This window comes from Gopherus flavomarginatus, chromosome 1, assembly GCF_025201925.1.
Source record: "Gopherus flavomarginatus isolate rGopFla2 chromosome 1, rGopFla2.mat.asm, whole genome shotgun sequence".
NCBI classification, from domain to species: domain Eukaryota; kingdom Metazoa; phylum Chordata; order Testudines; family Testudinidae; genus Gopherus; species Gopherus flavomarginatus.
Genome location: NC_066617.1, coordinates 308,370,231 through 308,387,141, shown reverse-complemented (window position 1 = coordinate 308,387,141; position 16,911 = coordinate 308,370,231). Strand labels below are relative to the sequence as shown.

At 36.2% G+C, this 16,911-nt stretch overlaps 1 protein-coding gene across 2 annotated transcripts in view; it reads right to left on the bottom strand.

Moving 5' to 3' along the window:
• Positions 1-1,503: 1,503 nt before the first annotated feature.
• The window catches only part of NAA16 (N-alpha-acetyltransferase 16, NatA auxiliary subunit), a 100,981-nt gene continuing 85,573 nt past the window's right edge, over positions 1,504-16,911 (bottom strand). For both annotated transcript variants that reach the window (XM_050948115.1, XM_050948121.1), the window contains 11 exons: positions 15,402-15,474; positions 14,990-15,159; positions 14,464-14,616; positions 12,153-12,281; positions 11,322-11,535; positions 9,281-9,474; positions 8,015-8,123; positions 7,102-7,200; positions 6,607-6,750; positions 3,517-3,614; positions 1,504-3,200 (listed from right to left, as the gene is read on the bottom strand). In XM_050948115.1, coding sequence (XP_050804072.1) covers positions 3,000-3,200; positions 3,517-3,614; positions 6,607-6,750; positions 7,102-7,200; positions 8,015-8,123; positions 9,281-9,474; positions 11,322-11,535; positions 12,153-12,281; positions 14,464-14,616; positions 14,990-15,159; positions 15,402-15,474 — 1,584 coding nt within the window. In that variant the 3' untranslated portion in view covers positions 1,504-2,999. The remainder of the gene's footprint in view (positions 3,201-3,516; positions 3,615-6,606; positions 6,751-7,101; positions 7,201-8,014; positions 8,124-9,280; positions 9,475-11,321; positions 11,536-12,152; positions 12,282-14,463; positions 14,617-14,989; positions 15,160-15,401; positions 15,475-16,911) is intronic.

The following is a 16,911-nucleotide window of genomic DNA, read 5'->3' as shown; positions in this document are numbered from 1 at the left end:
AGATCGTTGATTGTGGAGTAATAAGTGGAGTTTGAGTGAAGTCACACAAATGGGGATAAAGATAAAGGAAGAGCAAAAAAGAAATGGATGAAAAGGAAATAGAAAGAGAAAGGAGGGTGGGAAGCAAGAATAAAAAAATAAAATATACAATAGATAGACAAATGAAGGAAAAAGGAAAGGAGAGCAAAAGTATAACAGCAATAGTATAATAAACATTTTAGAATTTAGTAGAAAGCTGAGGCAAACTTACACTAGAATACATACAATTAGCATATATATTTATAAATAAATAAAATTCTCTGCACATAAATATTCTTTGAATTCATGTGCAACAGCTTTTGACGGTATACATCCCCTCCATGGTGGCGGTTACCATCTCTGTTAGGCCTGACATTTTTGTCTTTAAAATTACTGCATTTCCAAAAACATTTTCAGACAGGAGCCACTTCTTGACACCTCTGTAAATGTATTATCCTTCCTAGAGCACCCTAGCCCTCCTCTGCAGTGGTCGGTAGGATGGTCAGAAGCTATTATACAGACCACAGAACCTGTGATCCCAGCCATGAAGAAAGCTTAGCTAGCCTCAACCCCTACAGCAGGTCCAGAAAGAACAGAGGGATTCGATTATTACAATTAATAAACGCTTTCACAGGGGCTCCAACTATTCTGGAAGCTTGAAAACCACATACCTAGTTTATCTACCTACCAATGGTGTTTGTTCTTTACACTATATGTTCCTACTGCTTTCTTAGGTAAGAGACTGTTGACACAGTGCTATGAATGTGTGTCTTGGGGGTCACACTCACTCACTCATGCCCGTCACCCCAATCGGGGTATGGGCCACCAACCACAGATCTCCAGAGTCCTCTATCCTGGGCCATTCGCTCTAGCTGGTTCCAGGTATAGCCCATTTTTTGCTATCAGCCTGAAGGTCGTATGGCTAGGCTTTATTCAAGATTTATGAGATCAGGATGAAAAGCAGATCCCAGTGGCATTCCTATCACCCTATACCTATATCTATAGTACTGCTGCCTTTATTAGGTCTTCGATTACACCTTCATCCATTTGGACACCAGTTTCCAGGCCAAAATATTGAAAGTGGATGCTGGGTGAGCCAACTGACTTTTACATCTGCTTACAAGCAAACAGATTCTAAGGGTGCTTTGGCTCAATGGCACATAACTGCAGACAGATGCTTTTTCCTGCCTATGCTTGCATCGTCTATACATCGGCAACTTTCCCATCTAAAGGCATTTCGAATGTTGGTTTTGGGCAGGAAAACCGATGAGGCAAAAGGTGCTTGTAGAGGTGTCTCAGAGAAATCAGTTACCAAAATATCTATGAGGTTGTGGGTGCAGAAATTATTTTTTCACAACTTACATAGGATTCATGGAATTGAGGCTAGTAGCATCCAAAGAGAAAAATCTAATTTATGTTGAATGGATTTTCTGCTTTAAAATTGTGTGGCCACAGAATCTGCAAAAAATTAAAACCAAAGGCAAGTGTGTACAAAATAATTTATTACAGCATAACATATATTGGCATTATTTTACAGTGAGTTTTTCATTCAACAATTTTGAATCTAAACAGATGACACACAAAGGAGACCATTTTAATTAGAACAGTTTATTTGTCTTAATAAAATCCCCCTTCATGAACTTATATTAGCCTCAGAAAGGCGAGTTAACATTACTGAAAATATTTACAATACAGTGAAAAAAAAACAAATCTGACTGAATGATTTCATTGCCGTTTCCAGAAAACGTATTTTCTGTACAAGCCACAGTATATTTAGGTTTTGATAGCAGTTCTTGTAGAATGCAAAGCTGTCATATGTAGCCATTTTGTCCAGCAATATTATGCTTTAAAACAGCTATATGAAGTTCAGACTTTCATTTTGATGTGTTGTGTATTTTATGCACTTATTAGTTAATGCACCAGAACACAGAATAAGAAAGAGGTTCATTGTGATTTGTAGTCAGCCTATTTGTGCTCCCTTAAATAGTTTTTAAATATAAAATGCACTCCTCAACTACTAGTTGCTTTTGTAGCACTTAAAGCAATAGTATTTAGGCAAGAGAAGTATTACATTTATCGGCTATAAGTCCACACCTAAGACTTTTAATGGAGGTATACAGTAAACTTACCAGTGAATTTTTATGATCCTGAGGAGAACCATATTCCCCATTATTGTACCTTATACATCTGCCCAAAACTGGAGTAGCTTTTCCAAACCAATAACTGGCAGTGAAAAAAAGAAAGAAGACAGGCAGACAGACAATGGTATCTAAACAGGATCTTATTCACTATTATTTCAGGGAATTACATGTACTCAACTGTTCTTTAAAATGTTAAACCATTCAAAAACATAAGGAAACAATAGCTATGGAACAAAAGGTAGAAAGAAAAAGAAGTTTTTGAAAACTCTTATCAATATTTAACCAAACCTCCATAACCACCAGCATTAGTTCCATATAAGACACAGAATTGACAAGAAACATGCAAACAGCCAACATTTACAGTTACGTGCTTCAAAAGAAACCAAAATGACCAAAATTAAAGAAACCAAAACAAACAGAAAAAGATGAGGAGATGAAACAAGCAGCATTTTTCAGTCTTAATTTGTTAAAATCTGCTCAACTGATAACTTCTTTACCAAGAAATTATTATACTTACTTCTATATGTAACAACACTTAGGTGAAAGCAGTCTTTAATGTTCATAATTTGGGGATTTTGTTGTTGAATTTGGGGATTTTAAAAGACTTAAAACAGTACAAGAATAAACATGACAAAGGTTGATTAGAGATAATGTTTACATAAACATTGGCAGTTCTTTTTGGATGAAAAACACGCTAATAGCATACTCCATTTTTCATTTAACCATCCAAATACTTCATTTTATACCTGTAAGATATAAAAACTGCATTCTGGAAAAGTAAACCTGATCTGCATCCCACCAGTCTGTAGGTATAGTCAAATATTTTATTTGTACACTACTTCAAATTTCATTGGACAGCACATCATGGTTAACGGCTGTATGGTTCACTGATGCAAAGCTACTGTCATCCTCATTTGTGGCAGGCATAAAGGCAGACGTAAAAGGAAACAGTTTATGACATGCTGTCCGATACTCTTCATATTGAGTGTTGCAGCTTCCAAAACTGCCATCAAGCAGTGCCTCGAAAACCTTTGTTAAAGTCTAAAGAAACAAGAGCAACAGTTAAATTTAGTCTAGACTATTTTATTACCAAAGAAAACATGGGGCTCTCTAAATCTTGCTTGCATGAGTAATGAATGCTGTGCCCTCTGCTGGCAATAAATGTCATTTTCCTTGTTTACAAAGGTCTGACATCAGGAATATAATTTTAACCAAAATAAAAATATTCCGTTTAATATCAATAATCAAGATTCAGAAAAATTAACTGTGTACATGTATATTGTGCTTCGTATAACATGCTCAAGACAGCCTACTTTGTCCCTAAATATACAAAGAGGTTACAATTAAATTAGTTTACCTTCACATTTTTGTCTCTCATAGTTTCATCTAATCTAGTAGCAATAGCAACAGCTTTCTCTTGTCTTGATTTGTCCAGGAAATACATCATCTTAGCACCTTAAGCATAAGAAAAAAAACCCACAGTTTATCAGATACTGACAACATACAAGTACAAAACTTGATTTATTGTAAAATTATAAATTGATACAGAGAACAATCCAAAAACAAAAAGGAAGATATTGTGGATTGGGACTTTCTACAGATTTTAGAACATATCAATTTTCCATCCACTATATTTTGTATAAAAAATTATATTTTCACATTTTACTTATTATAAGTGACAACACAGCAAAATATTTGCTAGTACATTAAGAGCATAAGGATAAAGTAAAGCTGTAGCTTCACTACTGACAAAAATGAAACGCTCACTGGAAACTTTGCTTCAAGTTTTCACTAAAATGTTAATAGAAATAGGATGTCTGAGGCAAGAGTTAATAAGGAAAGAGGTCAACAGACAGAACAGGGAAACAATATCTAGATAACTAAGTCACTCAAGTCAGCAAGCTAGTTGAGATGCACCCTACAACGATAAAGGAACTGGTAGATGTCCTTTTAGAACTATTGCGAATTATTTTTACAAAGCTCTGGAGTTAAGGTGAGCTGCTAGAATAATGATAATTAATTGTGTTGGCAGGTATGACACGTCTTTAAGCGACTTATCAGAAGATTACAAATTTATGTAATTTGGCATCCAACAGCATGAACAGACATGCCTCCTCTCCCAAATATGCAACACACACAAATTAAATAAGCACACAACCTACTAGCAAGGAAAAATATAAAAAGTATGGTTTTAACCTAAAAAGTAACTAGGTAAAAGCAGCACCATCTTACCCAGATCCATTCCTTATCTGCAATTCAGTCTCATATTTGCTTACTATATTCTTTTCTCAGTAAGTTTTTATAGCTTTTTATTCCTGATCGCTCTACAGAACAAAACACCTACGAAGGGGTGAACTGGAATATGTTCTTTCTTGTAGAATCATTAATAATTATTTATTACATTTAAATTAGTTACATTTAAGTCCAATGAAGACTATGAGGTAGCACAGGGCTTAATTTAGCTTGCAGAATCTTACTAGTGATGACGCCCTTAACAGGGTGGTTTACCTCTTAAAGAGTCAGGGCAGCCCTGGTGCAGCCAGCCATGCTCTAGAGAGGAGTCCAGAGGGCAGCTGCTGGGAATCAGCCAACCCAGCTGGGCAGCATCAAATGATTGGGGCTGATGATTCCCAGCTAAGGGATATAAATGAGGGAGGACCCCAGGCTCCATGTGAGAGCCTGAGACTACAATCCCCTGTAGCTGCAGAAGAGGATTGTGAGGGGCCAAGTAGCCCTGAGGAAGTCCTGACTAATAAGCTGCCAAAGGTCAGAGGACCCATAACATAGGTAGGGAACAGGACTATTATTTTGTTGTTTCATGTTTCAATTTTTTTTTATGTTACAGAATAAACAGCCCTCAAGCACAGGCTAGAAAGTGAACAGGGTGTAGACACTTGTATTCCCCAGGATGGTGATTTAGCCCATCAGCTTACAATGCCCAAGAAGTAAAGAACCATCCAGCTTGCCTTATAGATCCCAGTACTGGGTGTCCAGTACATCAAGTACCCTAACCACTGGACTGTTAATGACTTAAATAGTCTTATCCACAGTGAAACAGTCAATAGACAAGAGAGAGAGCGAATGAGAAAATGATTTTGTAAGTCCAGGAGTTAGGGCACCTGCCCGGGATGTCCTGGGTCCAGTCCCCTTGATTTAGTCAATCACTCTCATTATTTATCTACAGTGGAACAATTTCAACTAAGGTAGACTGAGGGAGCCCCACATGAATATTCCATAGCTCAATAGTCAGCACACACTCCTGAGAATGGGAGACCCCCTGTTCAATCCCTCCCTCCACTCTCTGAAAGAGAGGGGGGAATTGAACCTGGGTCTTCTACCTCCTAGGCAAATGCTGTAACCAGTGGGCTAGAAGTTATAAGGTGATCACCTCTTCCTCCTTCTGTTTTGTGTAGAATGAGGCAGACCTCTAACTCACTCCTGGAAGAAGTAGCTCAGGTGACTCCAGGAGACCCCGTTTGTGGATTGCAAGCAGAGACAGGCACATGGGTCCAGGCTGCAGGGAAGCACCTATTTCCATGAGAGGGTCAGGGCGTAGCCCACATGCTTCTGAGTATCTTCTACTGGCTTACCTACACTGCTCCCCACCGAGCATGCTAGGTTTTGTGGATTATATTCTTAGGCACCGCTCTGTCCCCATTCATTGTATAGGAGCCTAAGTGACTTGGCTTTGTGGATTGCAGTGTTATGGCTGTGATTTTCCAGGCATCTAAAAGTTAAGTGTTCTGATCCTCAATATTGCAATGCTTAAGTCCCTTCATGGATCCCACCATAAATGTCTGATAAATGTGAAGATTTTTCTCATCCTCAAGCTGCTGGAAGGGAAAAGTTTTATTTTCCTCTCACCCATGCCACTACCTTCCTGGGGAGGAGATTTCTACTCTACACTATTTTTAGCCAGAGCCTCTGGCCACTCCACTCCTCTACCCTACCCCCAAGTTGTTTTGTGTCTCGTACTGCCACGTAGTATCTTAACTGACCACTCCTAAGCAGCAGCAAGAGCAGCGTAACATTGACAAATTCTTGACTTTTCCATCATTACCTAGTGTCGTGAACAGCAGCAGTGAAAGTTACTAGTCTTGTTCTTTCATTCTGTTGCTGCTGCTCTGAAAAGCTATGAGCAGAAACAGAGGCACTTCAGCTGAGTGGAAAATAAGGAGGGAGGATTGTTTACATTACCAAGGTTTTTTGAGACCATAAGGGATAGAATCTTATGTTTTCTTTTAAAATAAATCCTGTAGAAACGGAAAGCTTCCCACATGAGGCACAGTGGGCAAGTCGATTGCTAAAGCCCTTCCAACAAACAGAAATGTCAAAAATAATTTGCATCTGAGCATCTGACATTCTGATTGGAATTAAAGACAGAGAAAGACATAAATGATGGTAAATAATCAAGTTCAATATTTTCATATCATTAAAATAAACAAACCTGAGAGCAGATGCAGAATGGAGGTAGCATTATATTTGAGAAACTCTTCATTAAAACTTTCCAAATCTTTGTTAACGAAGATTTTCTGCATTTCTTGAGTTAGGACCTTGTTCACAATTTCTGGGAGATTACTATGATCAGATACTTAGGAAAAGAAAAGCAGAAAAAGTTACTGTTGCTGCTATTGTTCCTGAGAAACTTCACATCTGGAAATACACCACTTTAGACTGTACACACACACACACACACACACACACACACACACACACACACACACAGTCTTTATGATTGAAATCAGTATTACAGAAGTTAATATTTTACCATCTTTGGTTTTCATCAAAACATTAAATGGCATCAGTAGGTTCTGATGAAATTCTGAACACTTTGTATATAAATAATGCAATTTTTTTGCCATGAGCGTCTATTTTAAATATTTTAGTGTTTCTATAGTATTTAGACACTACAGAATATCTACAGTGGTTTCATTGTACATACCAGATTTAGAGAATTTAATCAAACATTCATGTAGCCATGGATTATTATTGTTGATAGCAAAAGCTCTCTTGACAGACTGCAACATTAACAGAAACTTTCCTGTGCAAAAAACAAGAACCAAAAAACCAAAACCAAGGTTATATACGTTTCTCTAACTTTTTGTGTTCCTTTAAATTTCATTGCAGACACCTACCCAAATCCTTAACTTTCTCATAAACAAACCCCAAAATGCCCAAAACATTTAGATTTAGTTAAAAAAATAAGTACATTTTTTACTCATCTCTTTTCAGAAATTAGAGAAAAAATTCAGTGTTTTTTTACAAAGTGATGATAGCAATGTTTTCTGAAAAATCCAGCAACCATGTAAAATAAGTATAATGTTTAGGTGCCTAGCTTTTACAGGAAGTTATGTCCCCAAATACTTTGTAGCTTCATTAGTAAATCTAATGCAAATATTAGGAACACTAAGTCTTATGCAGAATTGTCATATCTGTACTCTCAATACCCTGATATAAAATACATATAACATTGTGGCAGCCCCTAACATCATTCCATTATAAAAGAACTGCTGCTCACTATTATTAGCAACATTGTATCAGGTTCATTAGCCTAATTTTTCTTAACTGCTGAAGAATTACAACTAGAAATATTTTTCCTCCATATCACATCTAATTAGCATATAACTACAAATTCCTTTATTCTTAAAGTCAGTTTCAAGAATAAATTATGTGCTGCCAAAGAAAGGTGACATGGCATACACTAAGTTTTCTGTAATATTTATCCATTAATGCTGGGCATGATGGAAACACTTGCCTCAGTATGTTAGTAAATGTAGACTACAGTTGGGTAAAAATAGGCTGCAATAAAGCATTAGAACATTTGCAGAAAAAAATTAAACTTACATATACTTTACCTTTTCTAAAGTATATTTCAAATGCTAACAGATGTGTGTCTATGTTATCTGCAATAAGATTCTTAAGTGGCATAAGGAACTTAATAGCTTCCTCTAATGGATTTTTGACCTGTTTTAATAGAAGATGAAATTAAAGTTACATAAAAAAGAGGTATTTATCACTAACATACATCTTTTAAAAAGATGACGCTTTCCATGAAGCTCAACCACCATTCAATGACAGATTAGTCCTTTTGTTTTAACACCAACCAACCCACTCAATCACACCCCTGTCCTGGCCCCACTATGCACAGCAAGCAAAAGAGTGCTTCAATCACCTATCTGATTTCTAGAGTATTGGCACAAAAGAGAAAAATCTTCATTTATACCCAAGAATGAATTATCTACAGAGTTTGAGATCACACAGCCAGCCAGCAAACCATGACGACACCTGTCTGAAGTAAACTGAACCAAGAAAAATGTATTTGAAGAAACAGTTGATATATATCTGCTCTCTTTTGACCATTTTAAGTTGATCCCAGGGTGATTGCAGCTAAGTGGCATTATCGCCATGTATTTCAGATGGGTACCTTCCAACTAATATCATCTATAGTGGTAACAAGAACAAACACCTGAACTAATTCATAATAAAAAAATAGTTTTGAATGTTTACAAACAAACGTACTTAAGTCCTCATATCAAATTTTGTGGCTGTCAATCACATTTTCCTACCTTTTCTCTACTCTGTTACTGTGTGAAAGACCTATATAAACGACAAGGAACACTGGCTGTACAGAACAGTGCCTACAAAAACTTGACAATGGCTAGGTAGTTGATGTGCCAAGACCACTGCCTATCATGCTAACCAGCATCGTCTCATTGTTTCCTTCTGCTCCCTCTGATTCCACCTGCTGTTTTAGACCATGAGCTTTCTGGGGCACGGATTAAGGGGTTTTTGTTTGCTTGTTTGTTTTAAAAAAAAAAACACCCTACAATTATTAACAAAGTGCTATCAAATGCACAACCTAAACATACTGGAGAAAGTGAACTACGATTTTTTCTGTAAACTTTTATTTAATTATAAGTGTTATAAAAGTGGTAGGCAAATTTGTTTTGTACAAAAATGACAAATTGATTTGTCCCTTTAAAAGGATTTTTAAATCTCACTTTAAAAGGATATTTCCCATGTTACAATCTTCCAGAACTGTGTGGGGATGGGGTTGCCAAAGAGAATATCATAAAATGAACCTGCCATACATTTTACATAACAAGTAACACAATGCTTACTCTTTCCAGTTTTTCAGGAATTAATTCTTCCCTGGGACCACTTGTTTCCTCCTCTTCCTCATCTCTTTTCTTCTTTTGAGTCTTCTGCTGTCGTTCTCTTTCTGCATGCTTTCTCTCCTCTTCAAGTTTAGCTTTCTTCTGTGCTCTTCTCTGCTTGCTAAGCATTTTTTTCAGTTCTTTGGCTGAAAGGTTTTCTATAGATAAAATAAAATAGTTTAATTTAATCTCTGATTTATACATAGACTCAGAATTTCAACAACAATCTTGGTTTTTTCTCAAACAATATATGGGCATCTCTAGACTTTTCATATAGGGAAAGGAGAGATGTATTTACACAAAAATTTCAAAAAGAAACCTTTTCATTTATCAGTAAAATGCACCAATTCCTTTGTAGTCTAATGTTACTGCACATTACACATCCAACACAAAACATTTTGTATGTTAAGTGCCAAGGTTTATATAAAAAATATAAAACTCAAAGTCCAGAAACTTAGAAGTATTCATTTAAACCATGAGTCAGATGAAATGCGAAGTTTGGAAATCCCATTATATTATTTACACCCTGGGACATCAGAACACTTTGTACTCATACAGTGCCTTTCATCCAAATATCTCAGGTGGCCCAACAAAAGGTGGATGACATTTTTCTTGGTGGCTAAACTTAAATTCACCTATTACCCTTAGCTCAATATCATCTTAATGCTCTTGGTAATATCTATTGGAAACCTCCTAAAACATTCATATTACACCATAGTGTTTGCACCCTTTAAGTGCATAGACTTAAACTTAACTTGGAAGGTAGTATAGCTATTATATAGCATACATTTATATACAGCTAATGTACTAGGTACTTCATAGAGGAACTTACACTATAAACAGACAGACAACTTGGCGGAGAAAGGAAAAGTGACATAAGTGCATTGAGCTGTGCTATAAAACATGCATCTTGTTATACACGATATATTGTGCAATTTATTATACTCTGAAGGGAGGACAAGGATTTACTGGTCTCACATATGTCAATTCTTCCTGTTCTTTAAAAAAAAATTAAATCATCATCTTGGAATTTCTTCTCCTTGGTCAATGCTGTCTCAACCTTAAGATGCTCTGGATACATGCAATATTCTAGTTGCAGCACCACTCGTGCATGGGTGGGAAGTAAAATCATCAGCTCTTTTGCGGGCACACTGCATTTGAAGACCCTCATAACTACTTTACTCACCATTATCACCCCCTTAGATCCTTCACTTTTACACTGAGAAAATATTTTTCCCAGTGAATACCAGTTTCAGATTATTTCCCAGAAGTATTCACTTGTATTTTGCCAAGCTGAAGCTCAGCTTATTTCCTATACATAATTCTAACATCTCTATGTGTCTCTGTATGTTTTCCCCAGGCAGAGTGGGCTCCATGCCCGCAGATGCTCCAGGTAAACAAAATGTCTCAACCCACCAGCAGCTTACCCTGACGTCCAGGAGCCAAAGTTTGCCAACCCCTGAAATACAGGGTCAGTTTATGAAAGGGTCATACAGTTCTTGCTATTTTTACCTAACCATCTTGGAGGGTCGGCTTATAAACGAACGGGCTAATGAACAAGTATATACATTATTAACTACATTAGGTCTAACACCAATTACTGCAGCAATCCATTGACTACCTTCCCCTAAACTCAATACATGATGGTTTTATCATTACCTCTTCATTTATTATTTTCCTGGTTTAAGAGTTATATAGTGGTGTTCATATCTAAAACAAGATGAATTTTTAGAAGGTAGTTTATGTACACCAAATGCTTTAATAAATTCAACTGACATCTGTCTTTTGTTCAACTACTAGTTTTGTAATTTGATAAAAAAGCTTCTCTGTCATAATATTTATTCTTGACTATTTCTTTTCAGTCACTGATCAAACATTCAAGGACAGAAAATGAAAACTTCTGTATGGTACAATATATAATAATTTTATAGCATGCAATGTTAATTAGCTTAGTAAGTTTTAATTTGTGTTATGTACACATTGGCCTGCATTACTGCTTAGGTACCTGAATTCACTTCTTGTTCTTTGCTTTCATTGGTTAAAGGATTATCATGTAGTTTCAAGTAGATTTCAATTGCTGATCGAGCAGCCTTGAAATAGAAGGCATGTTTCCTGAGAACATCTTCCAATCTTAGAAGGTCTACATAGGCTCGAAGAGTCATCTTTCTCATGCAGTATGTGTGGAAGTCAAACTGATCATCTGTTATCTCAAAAAAATGCTAAAAAACCCAACACACAAGATTATACTTAAATCCTTTCACTGATTTTCTGTTCATTACCATCTAGATACAAAGTGGAGTACCAATTAGCATTATTTGCAACCCCAACATATCTAACATGGAAAATAAGAGAACCATTTACTGTAGAAATGTAGCTAAGAGAAATCTCCCCTCCATCTCTTTTAAAAAAGAAAGCTAATTTAATTTACCCAACAAACAAACCCCCATCCCATTGATGCAAATGGCAATTTTTATTGTTCCGATTCCATCAGACAATACTACCCCATTTTATTTTGCTTTTAAACAGTGTCTACATTTTTGAACAGGTAAAAGAGAGATGGCACATAGCACTGCAGAATAGTTTTAGATAACAGCATGTCAAAAAGATTTATAGTTATTGGATTTTTTGTTTCAGTTTTATAAAAATAATTATATTAACAAAAAAGATCTGCAATCCATTAAGTTAACATGCTGATTGTATAGCATTTTTTAAAACTGAAATATCAAGATTTTTAAATGTGAAGAATGGCATGCTGAACTGATTGAGGGAATCAATATTTACACTGCATTATGAAAAAATGTATATAGGAAACAGACCAATCTTTTTACCTACTTACCCTTTCCACTTCATGACATTTTTTCAAGGCATCACCATACTTCGCTAGCCTCTGATAAGCTGAAGCGCATTCAGTCTGGAACCACATACACTGCATCTCATTTAGATTTTCCATAGCAGATGTTCCTTCCTAAAATGAAGATATTCATAACTGGTGAAACCAATAATTTACCAACTGCTGTTTTTTCCTCCTCACACATAACTTCTGTTACTAAACAACCATTCATCCATTTATAAATACATTTGCAATACAATAAAAAATGGCTATAACTGCAAAACCTCCCTCATTAAATAATTAGTGACATTCTGAAAAGAAAAAAATCACTTTTGCTCCACTGATTCTTCTTCCAGACTCCTTGTTTCTTTAAGTGGTACTTCTGCAAAGCCACATGGGCACAGATTAATATGCTTGAAAAATAATTCATTTTGCAGGGTAAAATCTCAATATTTTTTAAAGTTAAATCCAACAAAAAGAGACAATTCTCTCTTCTAAGATTAAGAGGCAGTGAAATATCAGACTCATTTTTATGAGAAACCTTAAGTTTCTGAAGGAGTAGTTTATTCTTTTTTGCCTGAATCAGAGGAAGCACCTGCTAGTTTAAATCCAACAGGTATATTTACTGGTTTGTTGACAGTACCTCTACTGACACCAAACAAATTTTTATACTCTGGATTTGGAATATTTAAAAAAAAAACCAATTAAGGAGGATTGTAGAATGTGTGTTTTATAAATTTCAAGATTTTAGGTCATTAAAAACCTTTGAAAAAATTGGAAGGCACGTTCTATGAACTATAAAAATAATGACATGCAAGAACCCAAGTTTGCCACCAAATTCTCAAAACACTTAAGAGGAAAGGAAAACACTACTAAACAATCTAATTCTGACATACAAGTTATTTAACACTTAAATGTATCTTTGGCTTAATTCTGTTTAATCAATTAAACTATAGATACAGTAGATGGCATTACTACATATGAAGAAAATACTACAATTCTGTTCCATTAATATCGTCAGCTGATAAAAATATCAACAAACATCTAGATCAAAAACTTTCATCGTCAGATTATTCAACAGACGACTCAAAGACTTCCATTGATATTCTAAGAAAAAAAGACATCTTATTTTCCACAGTACAAAAACTTTATACAAAAACTAAATAGCACACTAAATCAAATTAAATCAAACTAGATCCTCCCCCCCTCTGTTTATGGGAATCATCAGAGTATATCAGGGGTCGGCAACCTCTAGCACCCTGGCGGGCTGGACTGGTTTGTTTACTTGCTGCGTCCGCAAGTTTGGCTGATCGCAGCTTCCACTGGCCGCGGTTTGCCGCTCCAGGCCAATGGGGGCTGCGGGAAGCGGCGCGGGCAAGGGATGTGCTGGCCACCGCTTCCCACTGCCCCCATTTGCCTGGAGCAGTGAATTGCGGCCAGTGGGAGCCACGATTGGCAGAACCTGCGGACCTGGCAGGTAAACAAACCAGCCTGGCCTGCCAGGGTGCTTACCCTGGTGGGCCGCGTGTCAGAGGTTGCTGACCTCTGGACTACACTCTGGATTTCTACAGTTTCTGGAAACTGATAAGTGGTGAGCACCTTAGGTAAGAGAATGGTATTTTTGAAGTGATGCTTAAACTTCTGGAACTATGCAAACTGTTTTGCAGAACCTTAGTTTTTATACTCACGTGAATGCAGACATTGTGGACTTTATAAGCAGGGGGCTACAAGCTAAGTTTTCAGGAGTGCATAAAAGTGGCTTGGGAAGCTAAATCCCATTTTCAAGTTACATCAATGGGAATTAGGCACTTACTATTTAGGTGCTTTTGAAAATCCTAATAGATGTCTCTCTGCATCTTTAAGTGCCAAAATAGCTTTGAAAATCTGGCCCTTAGAAGCTTAAGTCTTATTCAATTGACTTGGATTCAACATGAACAATTTGAAATGCAGCAGATTTGTTCTTAAACAATTAGTCCAAGTTACACAGCTTGACAGTGACAATTTTCCAACACAAGACAGCTATCAAGTGCATTCCACAAAGTGACTTACTCCTGTATGTGTGGCAATGCATCAACATTCCTGGAGTAACATCTGTGTTACATCATAGTTTGCTAGAAAATTACTTATTACTAATATTAAAGTTATAATTACACAGGGAAGCATACCTTAATGGACAAATCTCTCTAATGGATAGATTTCTGTTGTCACTCAAATCAGTTACTCTGGCAGAGATATGGCATCAGATAATTACATCTGATGTATATGATTTTCAAAATGAAAATACTACCAATCCCCTCTTTAAAATAATATTTCCTACCCTTGTAAACTTGGAACACATCTCCTCTGCATCTTTCACCATATTTGCTCGAAGCATATATTTTGCACATTTGGAGTTGATGAATCTATCTGCTGTATCCAAAGACTGTGCTTCATCCATCCATTTGGCAGCTTCCTTGAGATTACCTACATGCTGTTATGAGAAAAAAAAGTCATTTATATTTCCTTCTTATATATATTTTTGACTAAATATAGACATTTATAGGTATTAGTACTTCGGCATCAGGGTTTATAAGCACCTTAGAAATATTAAGGATAGATTTTAGTCTTTTTTTTCCTGTGGACTTTCCAAAATGATCACTCATTGTAAGTTGTGATGTTTTACTCCATACTATAAACAAACTGGAAAGTATGTTTACATTTTCTGATTGACAGAACAGAGCGACAAATAAAAAACAGAACAAATGACCATGCCCAAAACCAGAAAATCACACTTATGAAAATTTCAATTGAGTAAGGGACCTCTCATAGCCTAAAATTACACACATTTAATTCAACTTTTTTACCTTGTAAATTTTTGCTTTTAAATAGAACAGTTCTATTAATGTTGGAGTGCTTGCAATTGCAGCATTAATGTATTCCAAGGCCAATGAACACTGGCCAAGTTTGTCAAAGTGCTGTGCCAGGAAATAACGAACCCAAAGTAGTGTCGTTGGGGGCTCCTTCTCTCCATTTTCTGTAACAAAGCAGATATAAAATTACAGTGGCCAATAAGGCTGAAGACTTCATTTGGGGGGAAAAAAACACAAAAAAACTTGATAAATTCAGCAAATATTTGCTAAATTGTTTTCATTTGCAAAAAGGTAGAGATAACTATTCTCTGGCAAAAGGCAGCAGCACTCCAACAATTATTGATAACTGTTAATACAGGGATTAGTAACTGAAATGTAGTTTTAATACCTGTCTATTGAAACTTACCATATGGACTAAAAAAGTCACAGGTTTTCAGAGAGGCTTCGTAACCAGTAACAAGTTCTTGAATTATTTCTACCTATATATGAAAAATATAAATTTAAAAGTTTGCCTTAAAATATTATATATGTTGGAAACATGCTCATGTTCACACTTTTACAGTTATAGCACATCACCTAAAAATACACTGAAGCAGCGTTTATGGAACTACACTATAATAAACAGACACTTAACTGGGAAAAATATTGGATGGATCATGTGCGTATTCTAGAAACAGCGATGAGGTGCAGGGCCAGCCTGCAGATCCAGCAGAGCACCTGAGGATAGCGGGGTGTGTGTGGCAAAAACATCAATTTCTGTTCCTCATCACTTTCACAAGATACTGTTTGTTCATCTATGGTAGCCGTTCTACATTTTTTTCTCACTACACAGTCTTGAAAATGAACTATCAAAACTCAATTAACTGTATTTGATTAGTCACTCCCTCCCAATGGCTGCTTAGGAAATATTTTAGGTACTTCAGTTTTTGAATGCCCAACTTGAGACAACTTGAAGAGGGTTTGTTTCTGAAGAGGGCTGCAAGTATGCTTCTCTTAAGGATGAAGGGTGGAAAGGGGTCTCTGACTGAGTCCCTGTGAAATGACTATCTGAACACTGAGTTATTAATGAAGAGGGCAGTCAGAACCTTGGTTATATGACTCAGATTTTTAAATCTAAATAAAGAGGCCTGATTTTAAGAAGGTTGGTGCTCAGCACTTTTTGAAAATCAGGCCCCTTCACTGTCTAATGTTGGTCACCGAAAAATTAAGGCACCTGAAATCAATAGTCTATTTTGAAAATTTAGATTACAAACTGAAATTTGCATTGTACAATCTTGATACAAATATACTCTCTGTAAGTAGTTGTGTAATATCATAAGAACCGATTGATTCTATTCTAGCGCAGACGACTTGGTAGTGTAATGCATCCGCTCCTGAACGCTTTAAAATTCTTTAGCACAATTCATTGTTTTTTAGCTAATTAAGATTAAAAGTTGCCTTTCAAGTCTAGCAAGTATCCAACTTCTCAGGGGAACAAGAATAGAAATTAAGATGAACAGAAAGTTGTAATATGCATACAAAATACATTACATGCTGAAAAGCATTTAAATTTTGGGCTGAGCATGGTGCATACGGGAGGGGACAACTATGGACCAGTTACATAAATGCATTAGCTTTTCACCACCTAAAGATGTAAGTTGAAATCTGAATTACTATGCATAGAAGGCGTTTAGTGAAAACAATCTTCTCTCTATATAAAACAAAATAATTACTAGGAAAAGAATAAATGATGGAAAAATCCTGCAAAATTAGCAAGATTTAAATCTGATGAAATGTGCAATATTTTGAAGACATACTTCTAAAAGTATGAGAACTAAAAACAGAAAAACTAAAGGTCACTCTAGAAGACCAAGTGAAGTGGTCAGAAGGGCTTATTTTAGGTAAACACATACCTATCTTAATGTGCCAGGAAATAC